General features: G+C 35.5%; 3 protein-coding genes across 6 annotated transcripts; all 3 read left to right on the forward strand.

Annotated features, from left to right (window-relative positions):
• Positions 1-3,611: 3,611 nt before the first annotated feature.
• On the forward strand, positions 3,612-8,339 carry LOC21393330. Its single transcript, XM_010090232.2, has 6 exons — positions 3,612-4,010; positions 5,701-5,786; positions 5,913-6,035; positions 6,140-6,943; positions 7,047-7,266; positions 7,384-8,339. Exons 1-6 carry the CDS (start codon positions 3,734-3,736, stop codon positions 7,923-7,925), a joined length of 2,052 nt encoding a protein of 683 aa, XP_010088534.1. The 5' UTR covers positions 3,612-3,733; the 3' UTR covers positions 7,926-8,339.
• Positions 8,340-11,146: 2,807 nt separating this feature from the next.
• LOC21393331 lies at positions 11,147-12,807 on the forward strand. 4 transcript variants are annotated; one of them, XM_024172150.1, is made up of 4 exons: positions 11,147-11,345; positions 11,441-11,557; positions 11,659-11,740; positions 12,365-12,807. In XM_024172150.1, exons 2-4 carry the CDS (start codon positions 11,453-11,455, stop codon positions 12,520-12,522), a joined length of 345 nt encoding a protein of 114 aa, XP_024027918.1. In that variant the 5' UTR covers positions 11,147-11,345; positions 11,441-11,452; the 3' UTR covers positions 12,523-12,807. The 4 variants fall into 4 exon arrangements, with proteins under 4 accessions (XP_024027918.1, XP_024027904.1, XP_010088535.1 ...); XM_024172136.1 differs by having other exon boundaries at positions 11,149-11,345; positions 12,359-12,807; XM_010090233.2 differs by lacking the exon at positions 11,147-11,345 and having other exon boundaries at positions 11,372-11,557; positions 12,359-12,807.
• Positions 12,808-14,373: 1,566 nt separating this feature from the next.
• On the forward strand, positions 14,374-14,841 carry LOC21410770. Its single transcript, XM_024171992.1, has one exon. The coding sequence runs from the start codon at positions 14,374-14,376 to the stop codon at positions 14,839-14,841; it is 468 nt and encodes a 155-aa protein (XP_024027760.1).
• The last annotated feature ends 6,169 nt before the right edge of the window (positions 14,842-21,010 follow it).

Consider the following 21,010-nt stretch of genomic DNA (forward strand, 5'->3'; position numbering starts at 1 on the left):
CTTCAAATTGTTCCCAGGCCATCCCCTCGACATCATGCATTCGCCGAATCCGTTTTCACCAAGCACCAACCGGGCCTTCAAACTTAAATGCTGCGAATTCCACCCAGTATTCCTTCGGCACCCCCAGGGTACTCAAATATTTGGACACCGATTCAAACTAGTATTCGGCTTCCTGGGGTCCACTCACACTAGTAAAGGTGGGAATTGAGCTACGCCTAAACTCACAAAAGTAGCCCTATTTTCTGTCCTCCGCAGGACGTTCATTCTGGGCTCTTGTAGCCATTCCCTGGAAAGTGACGTACATCACTTCCATAAATTATTCGTTCGGCATTGCCGGCGGGTTAGCGTTCCTACGACGTGGCGACATTCTCTTAACTGAAAAGAAAACTACACCATTTTAGTGGACCGTACGGGTTTCGGGACCTACCCCCAAGGATACGATTCCCATATCCCGATCTCTGTGGCCACTATGCGTTTTATCATTTCTTAAAATATTTCATTTTAAGAAATGATACTCTTCAAAATCTCATTTCCAAAATAATTGGAAACTCAATAGCATCATTCATGCTATTTCCTTTAAAATCATTTTCTTTAAACACGTTTTGTTCTAAAACATTTTCATTGGCCAAAATCATTTAAAGTAAGGCTAACAATGATATGGACAAGAATATCCTACCTCTCAGATATCAAATATGTGGCTATCTTCGCGTAGCCCTAGCTCCATTTGCCTTTGAAGCTCCAATTCCAATCGTGCCACTAATTTTGTCATCAAAATCAATGATTTAGAGTTTAATCTTTTTCCCACTGAACATTCTTGTTTAATTATATACAATTGTATCATATTAGTGTGCCTTAACTTAAAATCAGGTTTATAAACAATTCTTAATTTAAATCATGATTCTTTAGGAATTGAGATTCGTTCTGAAAATTGAACAGGAACAAGGATTAATGTGTCTAATCCACTCATTTTGAGTTCTCAAATGAAGTTAGGTCGGTTCTACATCAAGTTTCGAGGTCAAAACATGGTTTTTGAACTGTTTGGGGTCAGACTTAGTGTGAGCTGGTCGACTGGTGACAGAGGAGTGTATCTCCACTAGTCGGCCGATGAAGTGATGATCCGGTCGACCGGTGGGGAAAAACTCCAGGGCCAAAAATGGCTGATCCGCGGGAAACGAAGCCAAATCCTGTAATTTCGGGTTCGATTTCAACATATTCTCAAGAGACATTTGTAAATCGAGGTTCCAATCAACAAATGGGGTCCAAAGATTAAAAAACTCCTAAATTTCATCAAGATTTCATCAAAATCCATTCGAAATCCATTCAAAAACAAATTTAAATAAAAAATCACCAAACTCGACTAAAATGAGTTCCACAAGGCTAGAGCTAAAAATCTAAGTGAGTTTCAAAGAGTTTTATCTCGATCTAGGCTCCGATGTTGAACACTTCTTGGAAATCTCCATTTTTGGTTCAAATCCGGCCCAAAATCCGCTTGAAGAGAGAGAAGACTTTAAGAGAGAGGGTGAGAGAGATGAACGAGAGGGAAAGAAAGAGAGAGTGATGAACGAGAGAGAGAGAGAGAGAAAGAGAGAGAGAGAGAGAGAGAGAGAGAGAGAGAGAGAGCTCGGTGGGAGGGAAACCGAGAGAGAGAGAGATGAGATAGAGAGAGAGGGGAGAGTGAGAGGGTAACGAGAGGAGGAGAGAGAGAAAATAAGAAAAAAAAAGAAAATGGAGAAAAATAATAAGGAAAGACAAATAAAAGTAAAGGGGGTGGAAGCATGTATTTTCACACACTTCCGGGGTGAAATTATAAATCCTAAAAGTAAGTTTAAAAGTTCTTGATTAATTAAGAAAATCAAATTTAGGCAAACTAATAAACCACAATTATCTATTGTTTTTCAAATTAGTATTTTATTGAAAATTTATTTACACATACATTATTTTTTGTTTTCTATTGTTGGATTATGATTTTCAGCTTCTTTTATTATCTTTTCATACAAAAAAATTTTAGGGAAAAAAAGTTTTCTATCTTATTTCCGTTTGCTCATGGTTTTAGATTATATATTGCATTTTTTGTACTCGAGTTCTCATTTATGATTTAAATTCGAGTTTTCTCTATGTTTCTTTGGTTACATTTCACTTATTTTAGATTTTTGGCATTGCTACTTTTACTTTGTTTCTTGAATTTCACCTATTCAGTGTACTCTTTTTCCCCCTTTTCTTATTTCCTTTGCGGAGCAGGAGCTATTGGATTTTCCCTTGCTCTATCCGTTAATCATATAGTTTTGTCCTAAGTTTTTAATTCCTTCATTTGATTGCCTTTTCAATGCTTTGATTGAACTGGCTTATTCATTTCATTTAGCCAATTACCATAGTTTTTTTATCTAATTAATTTTGTTTCCATTTTTTGTCATCATATTTTTCATTTTTTAACTTTTAACCCCCACTTTTTTTAAAACCATTTTTTGGTTGTTTTCTTTCTTATTTAATTCACCTGATAGTTTTTAAACAATTATATATTTGACTCTAGTCATTTAATTTGTATCAAATATATATATTATAATCTATGTGACGTATATAATGTATTACTCATTTATGTGCTTTTGTGTAGTTGCGAGTAATGTCATTTATTTTAGCAAAACTAATTATATAGGCAACTACAAAAGTATTATCAATATATGTCACATATTATTGAGAATATTAGATATCTTGGACACAATTATAGTATAAAAATATTATCATATTTATCCTTTATTAGTTTTCTTTCTTTGTTTTTTTATTATTTTTTTGTTTATTGATTTATTTACTTATTTATTTATATTTTTTCAATTTTCTCAAATTTCTTTCTCTTCCTTTTCTAAAATTTATACAGCCAAATTTTGTTATAGAGGACTTTTAATTGTTCAGCTATGAAGGAGGAAGTCGCTATAGGACATGGAAATTCATACTTATTTCTTGAGTTGTATATGAATTTTGTTTATGTATTATTTTTATGTTATTCATTTATTTTTTATATAATTATGCTTAACATTGTAAATTTAAAATTTTAATCATTGTAGACATGTGATCATTGTAGACATTTTTATATTACTTTATTTTGAGTAAACTAGAGTTACAAATATGTTATATGATAGTTTTATTAAGTAAATTTGTTATTTACATATCATTATTTCGATTATATAAAATGTAAAGAACTTCTTATTAAAATATTATATAGATATATCTTAGTTTATATTAACCAATCTTATACTATAAAAGTTTCTGATATTTTATATAATTGAATAGTATTTTTCACTATAAAAATTATCAACTTTTTTTAAGATATAAAATTGCCTCTTATTGCAATGCGCACAAACGCGCGCGTATATACGGAAGAGAAAAAATTAAATAAAAACAAAAATAACCACTAATTTCAGGAACAAACCAAAGGGCATTAAAGTAAATTCACCAATCCCAAACCAAAGCAATTTCCCCCCGAGCTTCCTCCCATGTAATCCTCGCGGATTCAATCCCAACCGTCCATCTCAATCCAAGCAAATCCCCAATCTCGAAACCCTAGCTTTTAGAATAATATAAATTTTCAAATTTGCCGTTCAAACCCCCTATAACATTTACCAATTTCATAGAGAGAGAGAGAGCGAGCGAGCGAGCTTGAGCCTCTGGTTTTGGAATTGCTTTGATTAGGGTTTTGTTTCTGCAAATTCTCTCGAAGTTTCTGCGGATTCCGGTGACGGAGATGGAGAGGATGGCGGCGGCGGCGTACGCGACGACGTCGTTGGGGTTTGTGAGGTGGGACGAGGTCTTTGTTTCGAGCGATAAGGGGAGGAGAGAGGTCCATTATTACCTGAAGAGGAGAGACGGAAGCTCAGATCTGGCCGTGGTTGGCAAAGAGAGGAGCTTGAGGCACATGTCTTATCACTACGCCTTTCGCCATCGCTCGCCGGCGCTTCAATCGCTTGCCAAGCTCAAGTCTCGCCGAGAGGTCATTGATTGGCTCAATTCCGTTGTTTCAGGTTTGTAATTTCGCCTTTCTTTTGTTCTTTTGTTGTTTTTCATTAGCGTGAATGATAATTTTGTTTTTTCTTGTTTTCTTTTTTGTTTTCTGTGCCAGTTGAGGTATTCTTATTCTTCGAAATCGGGTTAATTGAAAGAAACTAAGGTTCTATAATCGCCCTATAATTCTTTTGGTTTGTGTTCCGTCAAAACAAAAGAATTGGTTTTGGGTTGTATTCTATTTTGTTACAATTCAGGAGGTTCTCAGATCCGTGTATTTGGGGAAGAAAATTTGTGGTGTTTTTTTTTTTTTTTTTTTTTTTTTTTTTTTTTTTTTTTTTTTGCTTTCTTCGTTCTCGTGAATGAAAAAAAAAAGGTTTTTTCCCCGTTTTCTTCTTTGTTTTTTGTGTCAATTGCGGTACTCTTCTTTGAAATCGTGATGATTGAAAGAAACTGTGGTTCTATAATCCTCCTATAATTCTTTTCGGCGGGGACTTTTTATTTCGTTTTTGTTTCACCTATTCGTTTAATTGTGGGGGCAAAAAAACTTTTTCGTTTGGTGTTTGGTGTGGAAATGTCCAGGGTTTTTTGGTTTTGGTTGGTATGTTTTTAATTTTGTCAGAACTCAGGAGTTTCTCAGATCTTTGTATCTGGGGAAGGAAAATCTTTTTTTTTTTTTAAACACATGCACAATTCGATTCTTAATGGTAATTTCTGTCTCTTGATGGACAACCCTCCTCTTCTCTTCATATCTTTATTGAAAATTTTCAGCCTTTTCTCTTCATATCTGTGTTTTCTTCCTAAAAAAGAACGGAACTTTATCTCATTCCTTTTCCTCTTGTCTCTTACAATTTTGATCTTCCGCTCTTTGATCTGTTTTCGTTCTCTGAGCTTGTAGATCTATATTGGTTTAAGCTTCTTTTCTGAATTCGTGCTTCTTTTCTTAATTTCCTCGCCATCGTCGCTGGCACTCTTGTATTATTGTGAAAACTTGAACGCCAAATTTGGTTGTTTGTCTTATCTTCCGTACTATTTCAAGTTTCTTATAAATAATTTCACGGGTGTTTCTTTTTGTCATGACGTGTTTCTTTTCTTTATCCTTGTGTCAATCTTTCAATTCTCTTCCTTGGCCCTTGGCAGTTCTTCATAGTACTGCTGGTTTTCCTGTTTTTGTGAACTGACTATGATCTGGGCTGCAGGATTCTTAATTAAATTGTAAAGAGCTGGTTGAGAGCATCGGAATCAATATACCCTCAAAAAATTCTAGGTCAAGATCTTTCGCGGCCAATTTATTGTGTGTTTTTTATAATGATCTCTTGCTTCTTGAATATTTGGAAATCCTAATGTGAGGATATATATCATGTTGTCCCTAATCTGGTGTTTTTGTTCCTCTGTCGTTTGATATTTATTTATTTTTATTGGTGTCTCTGGGGAATTTATCTTATGCCCCCGTTTAGTTCGCTGATTCGAGTTGAGATGTGACTTTATGTTAGAGCTTTTTACTGTAGCAAAAAAGTTAGATGTGACTGTTTTTGAGAGCTTTTTACTGTAGCAAAACTCGAATCGGTGAAATGAACGGGGTAAAACTACGAACTCAAATATGATGCAGTGTTATTCTATTTTGTGTTTTTGTGTGTGTGTGTGTGTGTGTTTTCTGTTTTAATATTAACATGTGCAACATAAGTTGATAATCTATTTTTAACTGTTCAGATGGATCAAAGGAAAAATCATCTCCTCTAAATGTGGGCATTTCAGAAGGTGAAGATGCATGCGAGATGGACATTGACTCCTTTAAGGTATCGTTTTTTGCGACCAAATTGCCAACTTTTTTTTTAAGGGGAAAAAGGGAAGAAAAGCTCATGGCCTATTGTCTCTCTTCCCTTCTAGAAGACATTCCTCATTGTCTTTTTTTTTTTCCTTAGGATTTGCAATCACGGAAGTTGGGCCGTTTCACTAAAGACTTTCAGTGGTTGGGTTCGCCATGGTCATGCAGGAAAAAGCGCAGACACTACCAGTCTTTCCAGCGTAATGGTGTTAAAATATATGTGAGTGCTATTATATAGTCTTTTAGATATTTCTGTTTCACATTTTGTTGTGTTTTTTGATCGTCTGACCCATTTATACTTTGTTGCCTTCCTATTGGATCCAGGTTCATGACTTTGTATATGTTCTAGCGGAGGAGGATAAACGCCTTGTTGCGTATTTGGAAGATATGTACGAGGACTCGAAGGGCAACAAGATGGTCGTGGTACGTTGGTATCACAAAATTGATGAGGTTGGTATTGTTTTGCCTCACAATTTTAATGACAGGGAGATTTTCTTTTCTCTTTGTCTTCAAGATCTCAGCATTGAGTGCATAGACGGATTGGCTACTGTCCTTAGTCGCCAGCATTTTGAGAAATTTCAAAAGGAGGCTAGACACACTCACTTGGAACCATTTTTTTGCCACAAGCAGTTTGAAAATGATGATGTCAAGCCTTTTGATGTTACTCAAGTTAAAGGTTATTGGAAACAGGACATACTCAGATACATGTACACACTTTCTCCTTTAAAGGACAGTGAGAATTCCGAACAATCTATTGATGACCTGATGGTTGAAGGTAACACCAATGCAATTGGTATCAGGCCTAGAAAGAGGCAATGCACTGAGAAGAGAGAAGTGGTTAGTGCATGTGGCAATGCACGTAATTTAAGTATCGGTAGATTTGATTTTAAGAGTGGAAATGAAACCTGCAGTCTGAGAGGAGCTTCAGATTCCACTCTGCCTAACAAAATAGCTCGGGAAAACTTGCCACAATACTTTGAAGTAGGTTCCCCTGTTGAGGTTCTCTCACAAGACAGTGGCATCAGAGGATGCTGGTTCAGAGCTTCAATTATCAAGAAGTACAAAGACAAGGTGAAGGTGCGATATGAAGACATCCAAGATGCTGCCGATGAGGCTAAGAAACTTGAGGTATGCATCTTTACATGTTTTTCTGTTGCTGTGATTTTTCCCATCAAGCTTGTACTAGAACCAATTCTTCATATGTAACTCACTAAATTGTGGATTGGTGTAGGAATGGATTTTATCTTCTAAGGTTGCTTCTCCTGATCTATTGGACCTCCGTATTTTTGGAAGAACAGTTGTTCGGCCATCACCACAGTCTAATAATAAAACCCGGGTTTCGTGGGCTATTGTCGTTGGAACTGTTGTTGATGTGTGGCGGCATGATGGGTGGTGGGAAGGCATTGTAGTTCAGAAGGAATCAGATGATAGAATTCATGTTTTTTTCCCAGGTGAGCAGCGATTTCTCTTTAAATATATTTATAGGAATGTCGTCAAGCGCTATCCCATTCATTTTCCTTTATTGGAGTATTATATTTTATTGCCTTACGTCACACTACCTTTTGCAGGTGAAAAGCAAGACTCTGTCTTCTGTCGCGGCGAATTGAGACATTCACAAGAGTGGGTGGACCGTGGGTGGACACAAATCAAGGAAAGGCTAGATCTTGTGCCTGCAGTCTTATCTGCCTTGGAAACAAATGAAGTCTCCGGGAAATCTTGTCATGGCAATTCGGCAGAAGTTACAAACTGTGCAGGGAAACCATTGAGAAAGGATGAAAGTGGATCAAAGGATTCTAGTGAGAACTCTGATAGTGACAAGGATGGAAAGGTTAAAGATCTTTTAAAGGATAATTTGCTTTCCCAATTGAAGTGGAAGTCGTCAAAGAAAAGAAGACGAGGAAGTGGCGGCTCTGTCCCCAAGGTGCATCACATTGATGCTGTCATGCATGGTGGTGCCCCTAATGGAATTGTCTCAGCTTCTCGTCCTCGTGAAAGATTTGTGATTTCCACGTCGCTAAAAGTTGATTGCGAGAACTGCAAATACATCGGTGATCCTCTCTTTAGCTCTTCTGTTGTGCCTCCTTTAACAAGTTTGGTTATGTCTAGGTGACTGACTGATTGTCAGTCCCAGGATGTGTTGTAGCTTTTGACTTCATCCCCTTTGTTCTTTCCCCTTAAATTTACACGTCGTTAACTTGCATCTCTTCAATGCAACGCCTGCTAGTCCTTGCAACTCACTCACAAAAAATGTTTATTTTCCAAGAGTTGCAGCCGAGTCTCCATTTATTTGTATGTATTTGTTTGACAGCCTAAAGTGGGCAATAGGGCCTTAAAATCTTTAGCCGAAATTTTGGGTGCAGTAGAATAGTCCCCCTTTTTAGAGTTTTTTTACCCTTTTTGTTCCCTTATTTTGTACCAGCATTTACATTAGGTAAAAAAAGATTTAACTTTTGCTCATGTGATTTGTACATTGTAATTTGTATCCCCAGTAATAAAAAAAGTTTACCACGTCAGTTTTGCATCCTCTTCAGCTGTTTCAGATTTCTGTGACGATCATGTTTCTTATTTAACATTAGGAGCTTTCTAGTATAAACTCTTGTCTAAACAGGGTATTATTTACGGGAACCTTTCTGCTAAAAACTGTTCTACCCTACGGTATGATTTGTGAGTATGTGTAATTTTAGGGTAGAGTATTGTATATTTTTGATATGCACATTTACAAATCAAACCATTGTAAAACCGATAGAACAAATTAAAGTAATAGTATTTGTCCTTTATAGGCCTTTCATTAATTAAAGATTCATTAATTAAAGAGAGAATTAGGGCGTAAGTTTTGATTTTTATTCTTTGTTTATAATTAATATAATTTTGATTAAAAAGATGTTAATAAAAATTACTGAGTAAAAAATTAGACTTGAGCACTCTAAAATGGTGTCTCTTTTTTCTTTAATTAATTAACGATTATGAAATGGAAGCTACTCGATAATCCAGGAAAGTCAAAAAGGAAACGGATCCCCACTACTAAAAGAAGTGGGATATATTTGTATTGGATTCTTTCCAAGCAACAACAGAGGACCAATACTTGGTGGTGCTAGTAGTATTTTTATTTTTATTTATTTTTTGTCGTGTTTGTCATTTTTGATTTGGGTATTTGTCAATTAGTTGATTAATTGATAATGATTACAAGTATAAAATATAAATAATCCCTATATGCCTTAAATAGGCCTGCCGTGTTAGTTTTGGTCTTTGTCCCAACTTGTAAGAAGCAGCCTCCAAAATATACGAGTTTAGGTTGGTATGATTGGCGATGTGTACGGTGTACAGAGTCTAGTCAAACCAAATTGTAGTTGTTTTCACATTAATTTTTTTAATGATGTTAGCTGATGAGTTGTATCCAAGGTGTGCACGTATTCTCCTTTGACTTGGCCTCTTGTTTCCGACTAACAACTCTATAACATTGTTGTACTACTACTTTCTAGAGTTGGTATATAGAAACGGATTCATATCACGTCTAATTTTGATATCTCAAATGTCGTTTATTAATCATAATCATTTAATTGATATAACTATTAAAACATGAACAAATTAGTTGAACATCATATAAATCTTTTAAATGATGCGAAATAATATGATTAATTAGATATTAGAACGATAAAATTAAATAGAATGTTTGAGTTTCACGATCTATATAGTAGGGTGCTACTATCTATAATGCTTATTTTCGTGAATATATAATGTCATATCAAAATCATGATTTGATGAAATCTGAAAATTTCTGAAATCACACTTTTGGTGTAGTATTTTTGTTCAACACCTCTAGAAAGTTGGAATTTTCATTTGTTTACAGATTGACATTGGGTGGACTTAGGAAACTTGTTTGAAATTTCAAGCTCACTAAAGTCAAGAGAGAGCCCCACCAGAAATTACTAATGGAGAAACTAAACGAATGTGCCGCTCCTCTTGTCTTGTGCTATGCTCATTCTACTACTCTTCGAGTTAACGAGAACTCTTACAGTAAGAGCTGTTGTTTTACCTTATTGGTAGGGGTTGTAATTTTATCCCTTAGATAGGGTTGTTCATAAACTCATAAAATTCGTAAGCTTAACCTACTCTACCCCAACTCAATTCGAAAAATACAATTTCTAGTATTAATTTTTTTTGGCGGCCCATTCAATGTTTGTCCCGAAATTTTGAGACGGAGTGTGAGTTGAACCTATACTAACATGTACATCCCAACCCAACATGTGCTCTAACTTGCATTCTCTAATATCTAACCCTAGACAAATAACTCATTTTTATTCTCTAGTTTTTTCATGTTTGAATTAAGCCTCTATGTTTGCTTTATGTTAAGACTAATTTATGAATGTAGACTAATTCATGTTTGCTTTATGTTTGATGTTGGATGGACTACTTTGCTTCATGTTTGATGTTGGATGGACTACGTTGCTTCATGTTTGATATTGGATTGAACTTTGAGTCTTTGATTCTTTGAATGTTGAAACCGACCACCCAACCCATTCCGCACCGCGCCAACTCAACCCAAACATCATTGGGTTGTGAAATTTTTCTAACATCATTGAGGCTAAATATGTGCAACCCGTACCCTTTAGGACATGAGAAGAAAAAATCCTACCCCACACCAACCCAATCCATGAACAACCTTATCCTTAGATTTGTCTTTTCAAAGTTTAAATCTGTTAATATTCACATTGTGATAGAATTACTCTTACATGAATATATATATATATATATCTATATATTTATATTAATAGTTGAAAAACCAATCTAAGAGTTGAATATCAGTTCCTATTATAAAAAAGTTATCTAAAATAAACTGAAAAAGTGATGATAAAAATCTTATAATACTTAAAAAATGGACACTTTCTCCGATAGGGAGGTCCTACCAGTAGAGTCAGATCCTGATTATAAAATATGATTAAAATCACATCAAACTGAAAAAATATGCATAACAGATAATTTTTTATACACAATTTAATAGTTGAAATTTATTTTTTAAGGTCCTATTAAAAAACTTCCAAAAAAGGCCCTTTTTTTTTGCTAGAAAAGTGAAAAATGACTTTATTTTCAGCCACATTAATATACATTAATATGGATCGGGTTAGTATAAGTGTACAGTCTTACCAAATCATCCCATTACTTTCCATTATAATAATCACTAATTTTTCTGGTTAAGATAATGACATGATAGATTAATTGAACTAAAGAAAGACCCTTGGATAAGAGAGGATTTATTAGTCTTGGAAGCAACCTCAACGGTATAATTAGAGAGAAGAAAATGACCAAGAGTTTTTGTGGGGGCTATGATGGCCTAAAACATATCATCACTGTGAAAGAAGAATCTTTTTCAACAAGGCAAAAGAAAAGGACCCTTTTCACTTTCCTCAAAACTGTCTTTGTTTGTCATGTGGTGGTATCTCTAAAGAAAAAAAAAAGGAAAAAAAAATTCCATTAAAAGAGATGGGATTGCTCTTTCACTACAGAAGGAGCTGTTCTTAGATCTTTTTCTGAGGTCTTCTTTCTCTACCTGAATGGGATTTTTACGTTGTACCTTACTCCTTGTATATATAAGAAGCTTTTTCTTGTCTGTGTTTTGATGATTTTTAGCAAGTTTTGAGTATGGCTTACAAGAAGAAAGTGCCAGTGATTGGTATCAGAAAGTCAGACAGATTCTTGCTTCATGGAACAAGTCTTGCTTCTGTTGAATGTTTGTCTTTGCCTCTTGTTAGTACTCTTTTTCATTTCTTTTTCCATTTTTTTTTTTAAATTTTTGTATTGTGTTTTATAATGTTGTTGACTTTGTTTTGGTGATGAACTGAAAGCAGGTTCAGGAAATTGTGCTCTCGGCAGATATCAGATGCAGCGAGTGTCAGAAGAGAATAGCGGAAATAATGTCAAGAATGAGTGGTGAGATTTCTATTATGCAGCTTTCAATGTATTACTTTTTTTTTCTTTTTTTTTTTGGTTCTCTTTACTAGCATAAAGATCATTTTAGGTATTTATAAGTTGCATTTTTTAATTTTGTGTTATGATCAATTTGTTTCCCTGAACCCCAGAAACTCAACTCTTAATACTGTTTTTGTCACTTTTCTTTTTCTTCTAGGAAGTTTTCTTTCTTGACCACACATTATTAGCAGATTCACATGCTCTGTGTCCTCCAAAAAAGGGGGGATAGGATTTTTTGTCCTCATCTGATTTTGCTTCTTTTAATTATAAAAATAAATTTACCACCTTACTACTGTGAGAAAAATTGGGTTCTTTTCTTTTCTTTTTTTTTTTTGTTTTGTTTTGGGGATTGGTGGTAATTTTTTTTTTCTTTTTAATTCAATGGGACGATCTGTATGTGTTTCTATAGACTTGTGGGTTTGATGGTGGACCTTTTTATTCCTTGTCCTAAGTTGTAACTCAGAATTTAGAGTTATGCAATTTCCTCTCGTTCATTATATATATAAATATATATAAATAAATATATATATATATATATTCAAGAACAAGTATGACATTTCAATTCACATATTTGGCCAGAGACAGAGTCTGTTGTGGTGAACGTGTTGGACAAGAAGGTTGCTCTTACTTGTAGATACCCCATTGTTGCCAAAGAACCAGCTCGCCAAGTCCCCGCCATACGCCGGAATCCTCTAAACAAAGTGGCACTTCTGAAACGGATTTTCAGGTCTCCTCAAAGTTGATTTCAGGTCGGAAAAAGACCCAAGAATATGTATTTCTGACTGCCCGACCAGCCATGTACATGAATTTGATTTCACATAATGAATTCAGAGAACATGTAGTTAGATGTTTGTCTACGGTGGCAATCAAATGAAATGAGATTTAAGAGAAGAAAAAGAAAAAAAAAAAAACAGAGAGAGAGAGAGAGTGAAGTTTGATATACTTGTGTTTGTGTCTCCCAGTAGCCACTTTATGTGTGTGTATTGTTGGATTCTTAATTTAACGTTGAGTTTGAGTTTATAGGTGAATAATTATATATTGTGAGCTATTATATAACGTTAAACTCAATTAAAAGTGATCTATTAAGGTTTGAGTATTTTAGATTTTAATGTATATAATAGGTTGTAGACCTTTAATATGTAGAGACTTAAGAGTAATTTTTATTTTTTTATGGGTTAAAATAAAAAATATCAAAAGATAACAGGAAAGTTATCTATATATAGCGGTTATGGTCCTTAGATTGCACGTTACATTCTATTCCTTCTGACATCTCATCATCAGAGAGAGTACAGAGAGAAAGTTAAAGGGTTTTTTAAGAAAACGTGTTGATCTAGAAGACAAACTGCACGAGTTTAGAGAGAAATCAATTAATATGGATTCAGGTACGTTTCTGTTTACAAATTTAGTAATTCTTGATGATCTAACATGAATGTTCTTAGTTTTTAGGTGATGATTTTCACCGTATCATTAATTTCTAACTAGTGATATCAAAGTCTCTTCATGTTAAATGATTGTTATTTTCGGCATACGAATTTTCGGCCATAAAAGATTTGCCAAATAAATTTTGGAATATATATATATAAATTCATATGTATATGGATTTCAGTCAAATAACCTTTGCAACATATATAAATTTATATATATTATGGATTCGGTGAATTTGATTCATAATGTTTGGAATTGTTTATTGTTTCGGGTTCAGTGTATATGTATATATATCGTTGTAATTGGATTTTTTATATATATTTCGTGTATATACATATATTAAAGATCATGTTTTAAGGAATTATGGATTTAGCCGGCAGCAAACTTTGCCGTCGCTGGAGTTGGCGACTTTTGGTTGCGGCCGTCAGGTCGTGCCGGAGTAGGACAGGAACCATGACGGCCGTTTGACTGCCTGGAAGGCCTGGGTTGCAATTTGTCATGACCCCTAGGGTTCTCTTTGGATATCCACGCCCAATTGGGCCCATGACTTGGGATAAACTACAGGCTAAGCCTGCAGCTACATATAAAAAAATATTTTGAAAACGCCTAGGAATGGGCCCGTGACCCACAAAAGGAATGAGATGGGGCTGGTTCAGGATCCGCACTAGGTTGACCCGACGTGGTCCAGCATTGACAAGTCAACGGTTGACCTTTGACCGTTGATTTTGACCAATTTTTTTGGGTCAATTTCGGTGTAATTTTAAATTCAAATACTAGTATGTTTATACATATTTTGAGATGAATTAATTAAAACAATATGTCGCCAAAGTGACCTATGTAACTTATGTGAATATTGATCGGCTCAAAAGAATGTTAATATTTAACAGAATTGCATGTACACCTGCGGTAATAAACGCGTGATGATTATTTGGTTTTACATGTGAACAATAAATCAGCCCAAAGGAAGATTTATTGTTTGGCGTGTTCTTATTATCAGTGTTTGATTACTACACCAATATATCACTTACAAATTAATATTTTGTTCAAAGATAAAATGTTAATGGAGTGCTTGGTAGCTTGAGATGAGATTTACCTTTATTTGAATTTTTTTTGTTTTGAGACTTATGTGAGCTTGTTTTGTTTGTTTGTTTGTTGTTCTCTATTTAGCTATGACTCCTGCTAATATTACTGCCAACATCAACTCTATTCCTATGCTAAATGGCTCTAACTTTAAGTCATGGCAAGAGAACCTCTTGATAGTTCTCGGAGTCATGGATCTCGACCTTGCGATAATGGTTGATTCTCATTCACCTCTTACGGATAAGAGTACCTCTAATAAAAAGAGGGGTATGGAAAGGTGGGAGAAATCAAATCGCATGTGTATGATGATCATGAAGAAGGCCATTCCGGAAGCATTCAGGGGCACAGTGTCTAATAAGATTACTACGGCTAAGGAGTTCCTTGTGGACATTGAAAAGAGGTTTGTCAAGAACGAAAAGGCTGAAATATGTACGCTCTTGACAAGTTTAATTTCAATGAGGTATAGGGGCAAAGGCAATATCAGGGAGTACATCCTAGAAATGTCTCATCTTACTTCAAAGTTGAAAGCACTTAAGCTTGAACTCTCTGAAGACTAGCTGGTGTATCTGGTTTTGATATCTCTCCCGGCACAGTTTAACCAGTTTAAGGTGAGCTATAATTGTCAGAAAGAGACTTGGTATCTGAATGAGCTCATATCACATTGCATTCAGGAAGAGGAAATGTTGAAGCAAGATAAGGCAGAAAGTGTTCACCTGGCCTTAATCTCTAAGGAGAAGGACAAGGGAAAGAAAAGGAAAAAGGAAGCTGTAGATACGACACCTCAAAAGAAACAACAAAAGAAATCGGTTGAACCGGAAGGTAGAGGTTGTTACTTCTGTGGAGTTGAATGGCATAAAAAGAAGCATTGCACCAACTATCACACATCGCGTGCTAAGAAAGGTATGCTTCTTAATTTGATTTGTTCTGAGGTTAATTTAACTTTGGTATCTAGACACACGTGGTGGATAGATTCTGGTGTAACAACTCACATCAGTGTGTCTATGCAGGGTTGCTTGAGTTGTCGAAAGCCAAGTGATGGTGAAAGATACATCTATGTGGGCGATGACAAGACGGTTCAAGTTGAAGCAATAAGAAAATTTAGATTATTATTAAAAATTAGATTTTATTTGGATCTTGATGAGACATTTATTGTACCGTCTTTTAAACATAATTTGATTTCTATTTCTACTTTGGACAAATCTGGTTATTCTTGTTCATTTAGGAATGGAAAATTTAATTTATTTCATGATTCAAAATTGTTGGTTCCGATTCTTTATCAGGTTATGATAATCTTTATTTAATTAATACAATTGCTTCATTTAATGAATCTCTGCAATTAAGGACACGATGTATAAAGAGAAAATTAACCAGTGAGAATTCAGCTGTGTTATGGCACAAGAGATTATGTCATATCTCCAGACGGAGAATAGAAATACTTGTGTCAGACGAAATTCTAGACTACTTAGATTTTATAGATTTTGATGTTTGTGTTAGCTATATAAAGGGGAAGCAAATCAATAAAAGGAGATTTGAAGCCAACATGACTTTGGACGTCTTAGATATACAAACGAACATTTGTGGGCCATTCCCTACGGTTGCTTGGAATGGTCAACAATATTTTATAACATTCATAGACAATTTTTCTAGATATGGCTACATATATCTCATTCATGAAAAGTCACAGTCGCTGGATGTGTTCAAAAATTATAAGGCTGAAGTTGAGAACCAACTCAGTAAAAGAATCAAAAGCGTCATATCTGACAGTGGTGGTGAGTACTATGGTAGATATGACGGTTCAGGTGAACAACGTTTGCTAAGTTCTTAGAGGAATGCGGTAGAGTCCCACAGTACACTATGCCAGGTTTGCCCATCATGAATGGTGTTGCTGAAAGATGAAACATGACGCTTAAGGATATGGTGAAGAGTATGATTTGTCATTCTACCTTACCATAATCACTCTGGGGAGAAGCACTTAAGACTGCATCATATATCCTTAATAGGGTTCTAGCTAAAGCGACTGCCAAAACCCTTTATGAACTTTGGACGGGCAAGAAGCCTAGTTTAAAGCACTTGCATGTTTGGGGATGTCCAGCTGAGGCAAGGCCTTATAGGCCTAATGAAAAGAAACTGGACTCAAGGATGGTGAGTTGCTATTTTATTGGATACTCCAAAAGATCCAAGGGATACAAGTTTTATGATCCCACGACTAAGTCGATTTTCGAGTCGGGAAATGCCCGGTTATTTGAGGATGTCGAGTTTGCGGGGGAAGATACAGTTATGGACTTTGTCTTCAAAGAGGAATATGTTGATATTCCCACAGGTGCTATTGGCATTGATCAGGATCTCATTCCTAACATTGTTCAAGACACAACAGATCAAGATAATGTCAGAGAACCTCCCATATAAGAAATTGTTCCAGAAGAACAAACTCTGACACCTCAAGAACCTATACCATTAAGGAGGTCCACTAGAGAAAGGAGAAGTGTGGTGCTAGATGACTACATCGTATTTCTCCAAGAATATGAGGTAGACATTTGAGTGATGGAAGATGATCTGATCAACCTCCATCAAGCCATGGAAAGTTCTAACTCTCAGAAGTGGATTGATGTCATGAATGAGGAGATTAAGTCCATGAATGACAATGACGTGTGGGATCTTGTCCCATTGCCAGAAGGTGTAAAACCCATTGGTTGTAAATGGATATTTAAGACCAAGAGGGATTCGAAAGGCGATGTAGGCGCGCCTTGTCGCAAAGGGCTTTACACAGAAAGAAGGCATCGACTATAAAGAGACATTCTCTCTGGTTTCTTCGAAAGACTCTTTCAGGATTATAATGGCATTGGTGGTGCATTTCAATCTTGAGTTACATCAGATCGATGTAAAGACAACGTTTCTTAATGAAAACATTGATGAGACAATCTATATGGTGTAACCAGAAAATTTTGTATCGGGAGACCCAAAGAATATGGTTTGCAAACTTAAGAAATCCATCTATGGGCTCAAACAAGCATCTCAACAATGGTATTTTAAGTTTCATCAAGTGATTATCTCGTTTAGTTTTGAGATGAATTTGGTCGATGATTGTATATACCATAAGTTTTGTGGAAGCAAGTATATTTTTCTGGTTTTATATGTCGATGACGTTTTGCTTACCAGCAACGATATAGGCTTATTGCACGAAACCAAGAGATTTCTAGCTAAGAATTTTAAGATGAAAGATCTTGGTGACGCCTCTTTTGTATTAGGCATACAAATACATCGAGATCGCTCTCGGGGAATTTTTAGATTATCACAAAAGAGCTATATCGAAAAGGTTTTCAAGAGATATGACATGCATGATTGCAAACTAAGTGATACCCCTGTGGCTAAGGGAGACAAGTTTACTCTCAATCAGTGCCCAAAAAATGATTTTGAGGAAAAGGAAATGCAAAAGATTTCTTATGCGTCAACAGTAGGAAGTCTAATATATGCTTAGGTTTGTATGCGTCCGGATATTGTGTACGTTACTGGGATGTTGGCCATGTATTTAAGTAATCCAGGAGTATATCATTAGAAAGCAGCCAAACGGGTCTTGCGGTACTTACAGAGAACAAAAGACTACATGCTCACGTATCGGAGGTCGGATCAGCTTGAGATCGTTGGGTATACTGACTCCAATTTTGCTGGATGCCAAGATAGACTTAGAAGATAGAATAAAATTGTGTCTAGAATGATTTTATTGAATGAATACAATGTCATCTTTACATGTAAGAGGAGGTACACGAGATTACACAAAAAAGGAAATAAATAAAATAAAATATTGACAGTTTACTATTCCCTATTCTACTGAGTTGACTTTCCATATTTACATTAGATACACATCCTAAAACTCTTCTAGGATCATGACTAAATCGGGATAAAATCCCTCTCTCTCTACCGACACTCCCCCTTAAGCTGGTTTGAAGATATCTACCATAGCCAGCTTGCCAACTAATTTATCAAACTACTTTCTATGTAGCCTCTTAGTTAACATAGCAGCGACTTGTTCTATCGTTAGAAGGTATGGCATGCATACTACTCTTGTGTCAAGCTTCTCCTTGATAAAATGCTTATCCACTTCTACATGTTTTGTTCGATCATGTAGAATTGGATTATGAGCTATAGATATAGCAGCCTTGTTATCACAGTAACTTTTATAGGTAACAAATGAGAAATCTTCAATGCTTCAAGTATTCTCTTGATCTATATTCCCTCACAAATTCCAAGGGCAACAGCTCTGAATTCTGCCTCTGCATTGCTCCTAGCCACCACATTTTGTTTTTTGCTTCGCCAAGTAACTAGATTTCCTCCAACAAAGGAACGGTAGCCCGAAGTAGATCTTTTATCTGTAATACTTCCGGCCCAGTCTGCATCAGTATAGACTTCAATCTATAGATGGTCGTGTTTCTTGAATAGTATGCCTTTCCCTGGAGTTCCTTTTAAATATCTCATAATCCTGTAGACCGCTTCAAAGTGCTCTGGTCCTGGTGAATGCATAAACTAACTTACCATGCTTACTGCAAAGACAATATCAGGACGTGTATGTGATAAGTATATCATTCTACCTACAAGTCTCTGATATCATTCCTTGTTGTTAACCTCTTCAGTTTTGGCGGCTTGTAACTTCACATTAGGCTCAATGGGAGTCTTGGCCACCCTATAGTCGAGGAGACCTATTTCTTTGAGTAGATCAAGCACATACTTCTTCTGGTTGACAAAGATACCTTCTTTGGATCTAGCAAACTCCATACTAAGAAAGTATTTTAACCTTCCCAAGTCCTTGACTTGAAAATCTTCTGCAAGTCTTTTCTTCAGAATGCCTAACTATGTTTCATCATTATCCGTTAGGATGATATCATCAACATAAACAATCAAAATTGTAACTTTACCCATTTTTGAGTGTTTATAAAATATAGAAGCCATAACTAGTAACCGTTTTCCCAAAGCGTTCAAACAACGCTCTTGGTGATTGTTTAAGTCCATACAAGGACTTCTTCAGTTTGCATACTTTGTCACTTCTAAGCTTCCTTTCGAATCCTGGCGATAAACTCATGAACACTTCCTCTTCAATATCGCCATTAAGGAAAGCATTCTTCATGTCAAGTTGATGTAGAGGCCAATCAAAGTTCACTGCAAGGGACAATAAAACTCTAATCGAGTTTATTTTAGCAACATGAGCAAAAGTGTCCTGGTAATCTATCCCATAAGTCTGAGTGAAGCCTTTAGCAACCAATCTGGCCTTGTACCTCTCAACACGTCCATCCGCATTACACTTTATAGTAAACACCTATTTACAACCTACTGTTTTCTTATCTTTAGGCAGATGAACTTTTTCCCAAGTACCATTTCGCCTTAGAGCATTCATCTCCTCCATGACTGCTAACTTCCAATCTGGATCATTCAATGCTTCCTGTATATTCCTTGGAACAAACAAGTGTGAAATCCTAGATATGAAAGCTTTATGGTTTCTTGACAGTTTTTGGTAAGAGAGGTATTTGGCAATAGGGTGTTTAGTGCAACTTCTGACACCCTTCCTAATAGCTATGGGAACATCAAAATCATGAATAATCGGTAAGTTATTAGGAATATTTGAGGGAACAATAGGTGTCAGATGAAGGAATTAGACTAGAAGTTGGAGAATAGTACTTGAACTTGGGTTTTCAGATTGAGTCTGTGCTAGATTGATAGTCACATCTTTGCTCCTTTGATAAAATCTCTTCCTAGTATAAACCTGAAGCTCAGAATTCTGATCATGTTGATCGTTTTGTAGTAATTCTCCCCCTTGTCTGAGAATCCTCTTCACTAGGCACCAAAGATCTTAGTTCTCCTAAGTGATCATTATTAGTAACATGTTGATCCTGTGTAGAATGAATTATTCTAGGAAGAGGTTTAGAGATATCCCAAACAAATTGTCTTCCATTTCATGTGTCTCCCCCTGAAGAGAATTTTGGGGAAAATAAGGTTGTTTTTCAAGAAAAGAAACATCCATACTCACATGGAATTTTTTGTTTTAAGGTCATAACACTTGTAACCCTTTTTGTTTGAAGAATAGCCTAAAAAACACACTTTACAGCCCGTGGATCAAGTTTTGAATGAAATTGACTAGGTATATGGACATAGACAGTACACCCAAAAACTTTAACAGGTAAATCTGAGTACAACCGAGTTTGTGGAAAGGCTGTCTTCAAGCACTCAATGGGTGTTTTGTATTTTAACACTTTAGTGGGCATCCTATTTATTAAATATGAGGCTATCAAAACTGCCTCACCCCACAAATATTTCGGGACATGCATAGAAAACATTGTGGCTTATTCTACTTCAAGTAGATGTTTGTTTTTTCATTTTACAATGCCATTTTGTTGTGGAGTATCTCGACAAGTGGATTGGTGGTGAATACCTTTTTCTTTCAAAAAATCACCCAATTGTTCATTAAAATATTATGTTCCATTATCAGAATGTAAAATTGGTTTGAAACTGGGTTTCAATCATTGTGTAAAAATTTTTAAACAAATTTTTTACTTCATATTTTTTACTCATCAAGTATACCCAACATAACCGTGTGTGGTCATCAATAAACGTGACAACCCACCTTTTTTTCGAAAGAGTAATAACTTTAGTCCAAACATCACTGTGAATTAGATAAAAAGGCTTTGAAGTTTGATAAGATTTTGGTACATATGCAGACCGATGATTTTTTGCTGAAATGCA

Source organism: Morus notabilis, unplaced genomic scaffold (genome assembly GCF_000414095.1).
Source record: "Morus notabilis unplaced genomic scaffold, ASM41409v2 Scaffold1049, whole genome shotgun sequence".
Classification (NCBI taxonomy): domain Eukaryota; kingdom Viridiplantae; phylum Streptophyta; class Magnoliopsida; order Rosales; family Moraceae; genus Morus; species Morus notabilis.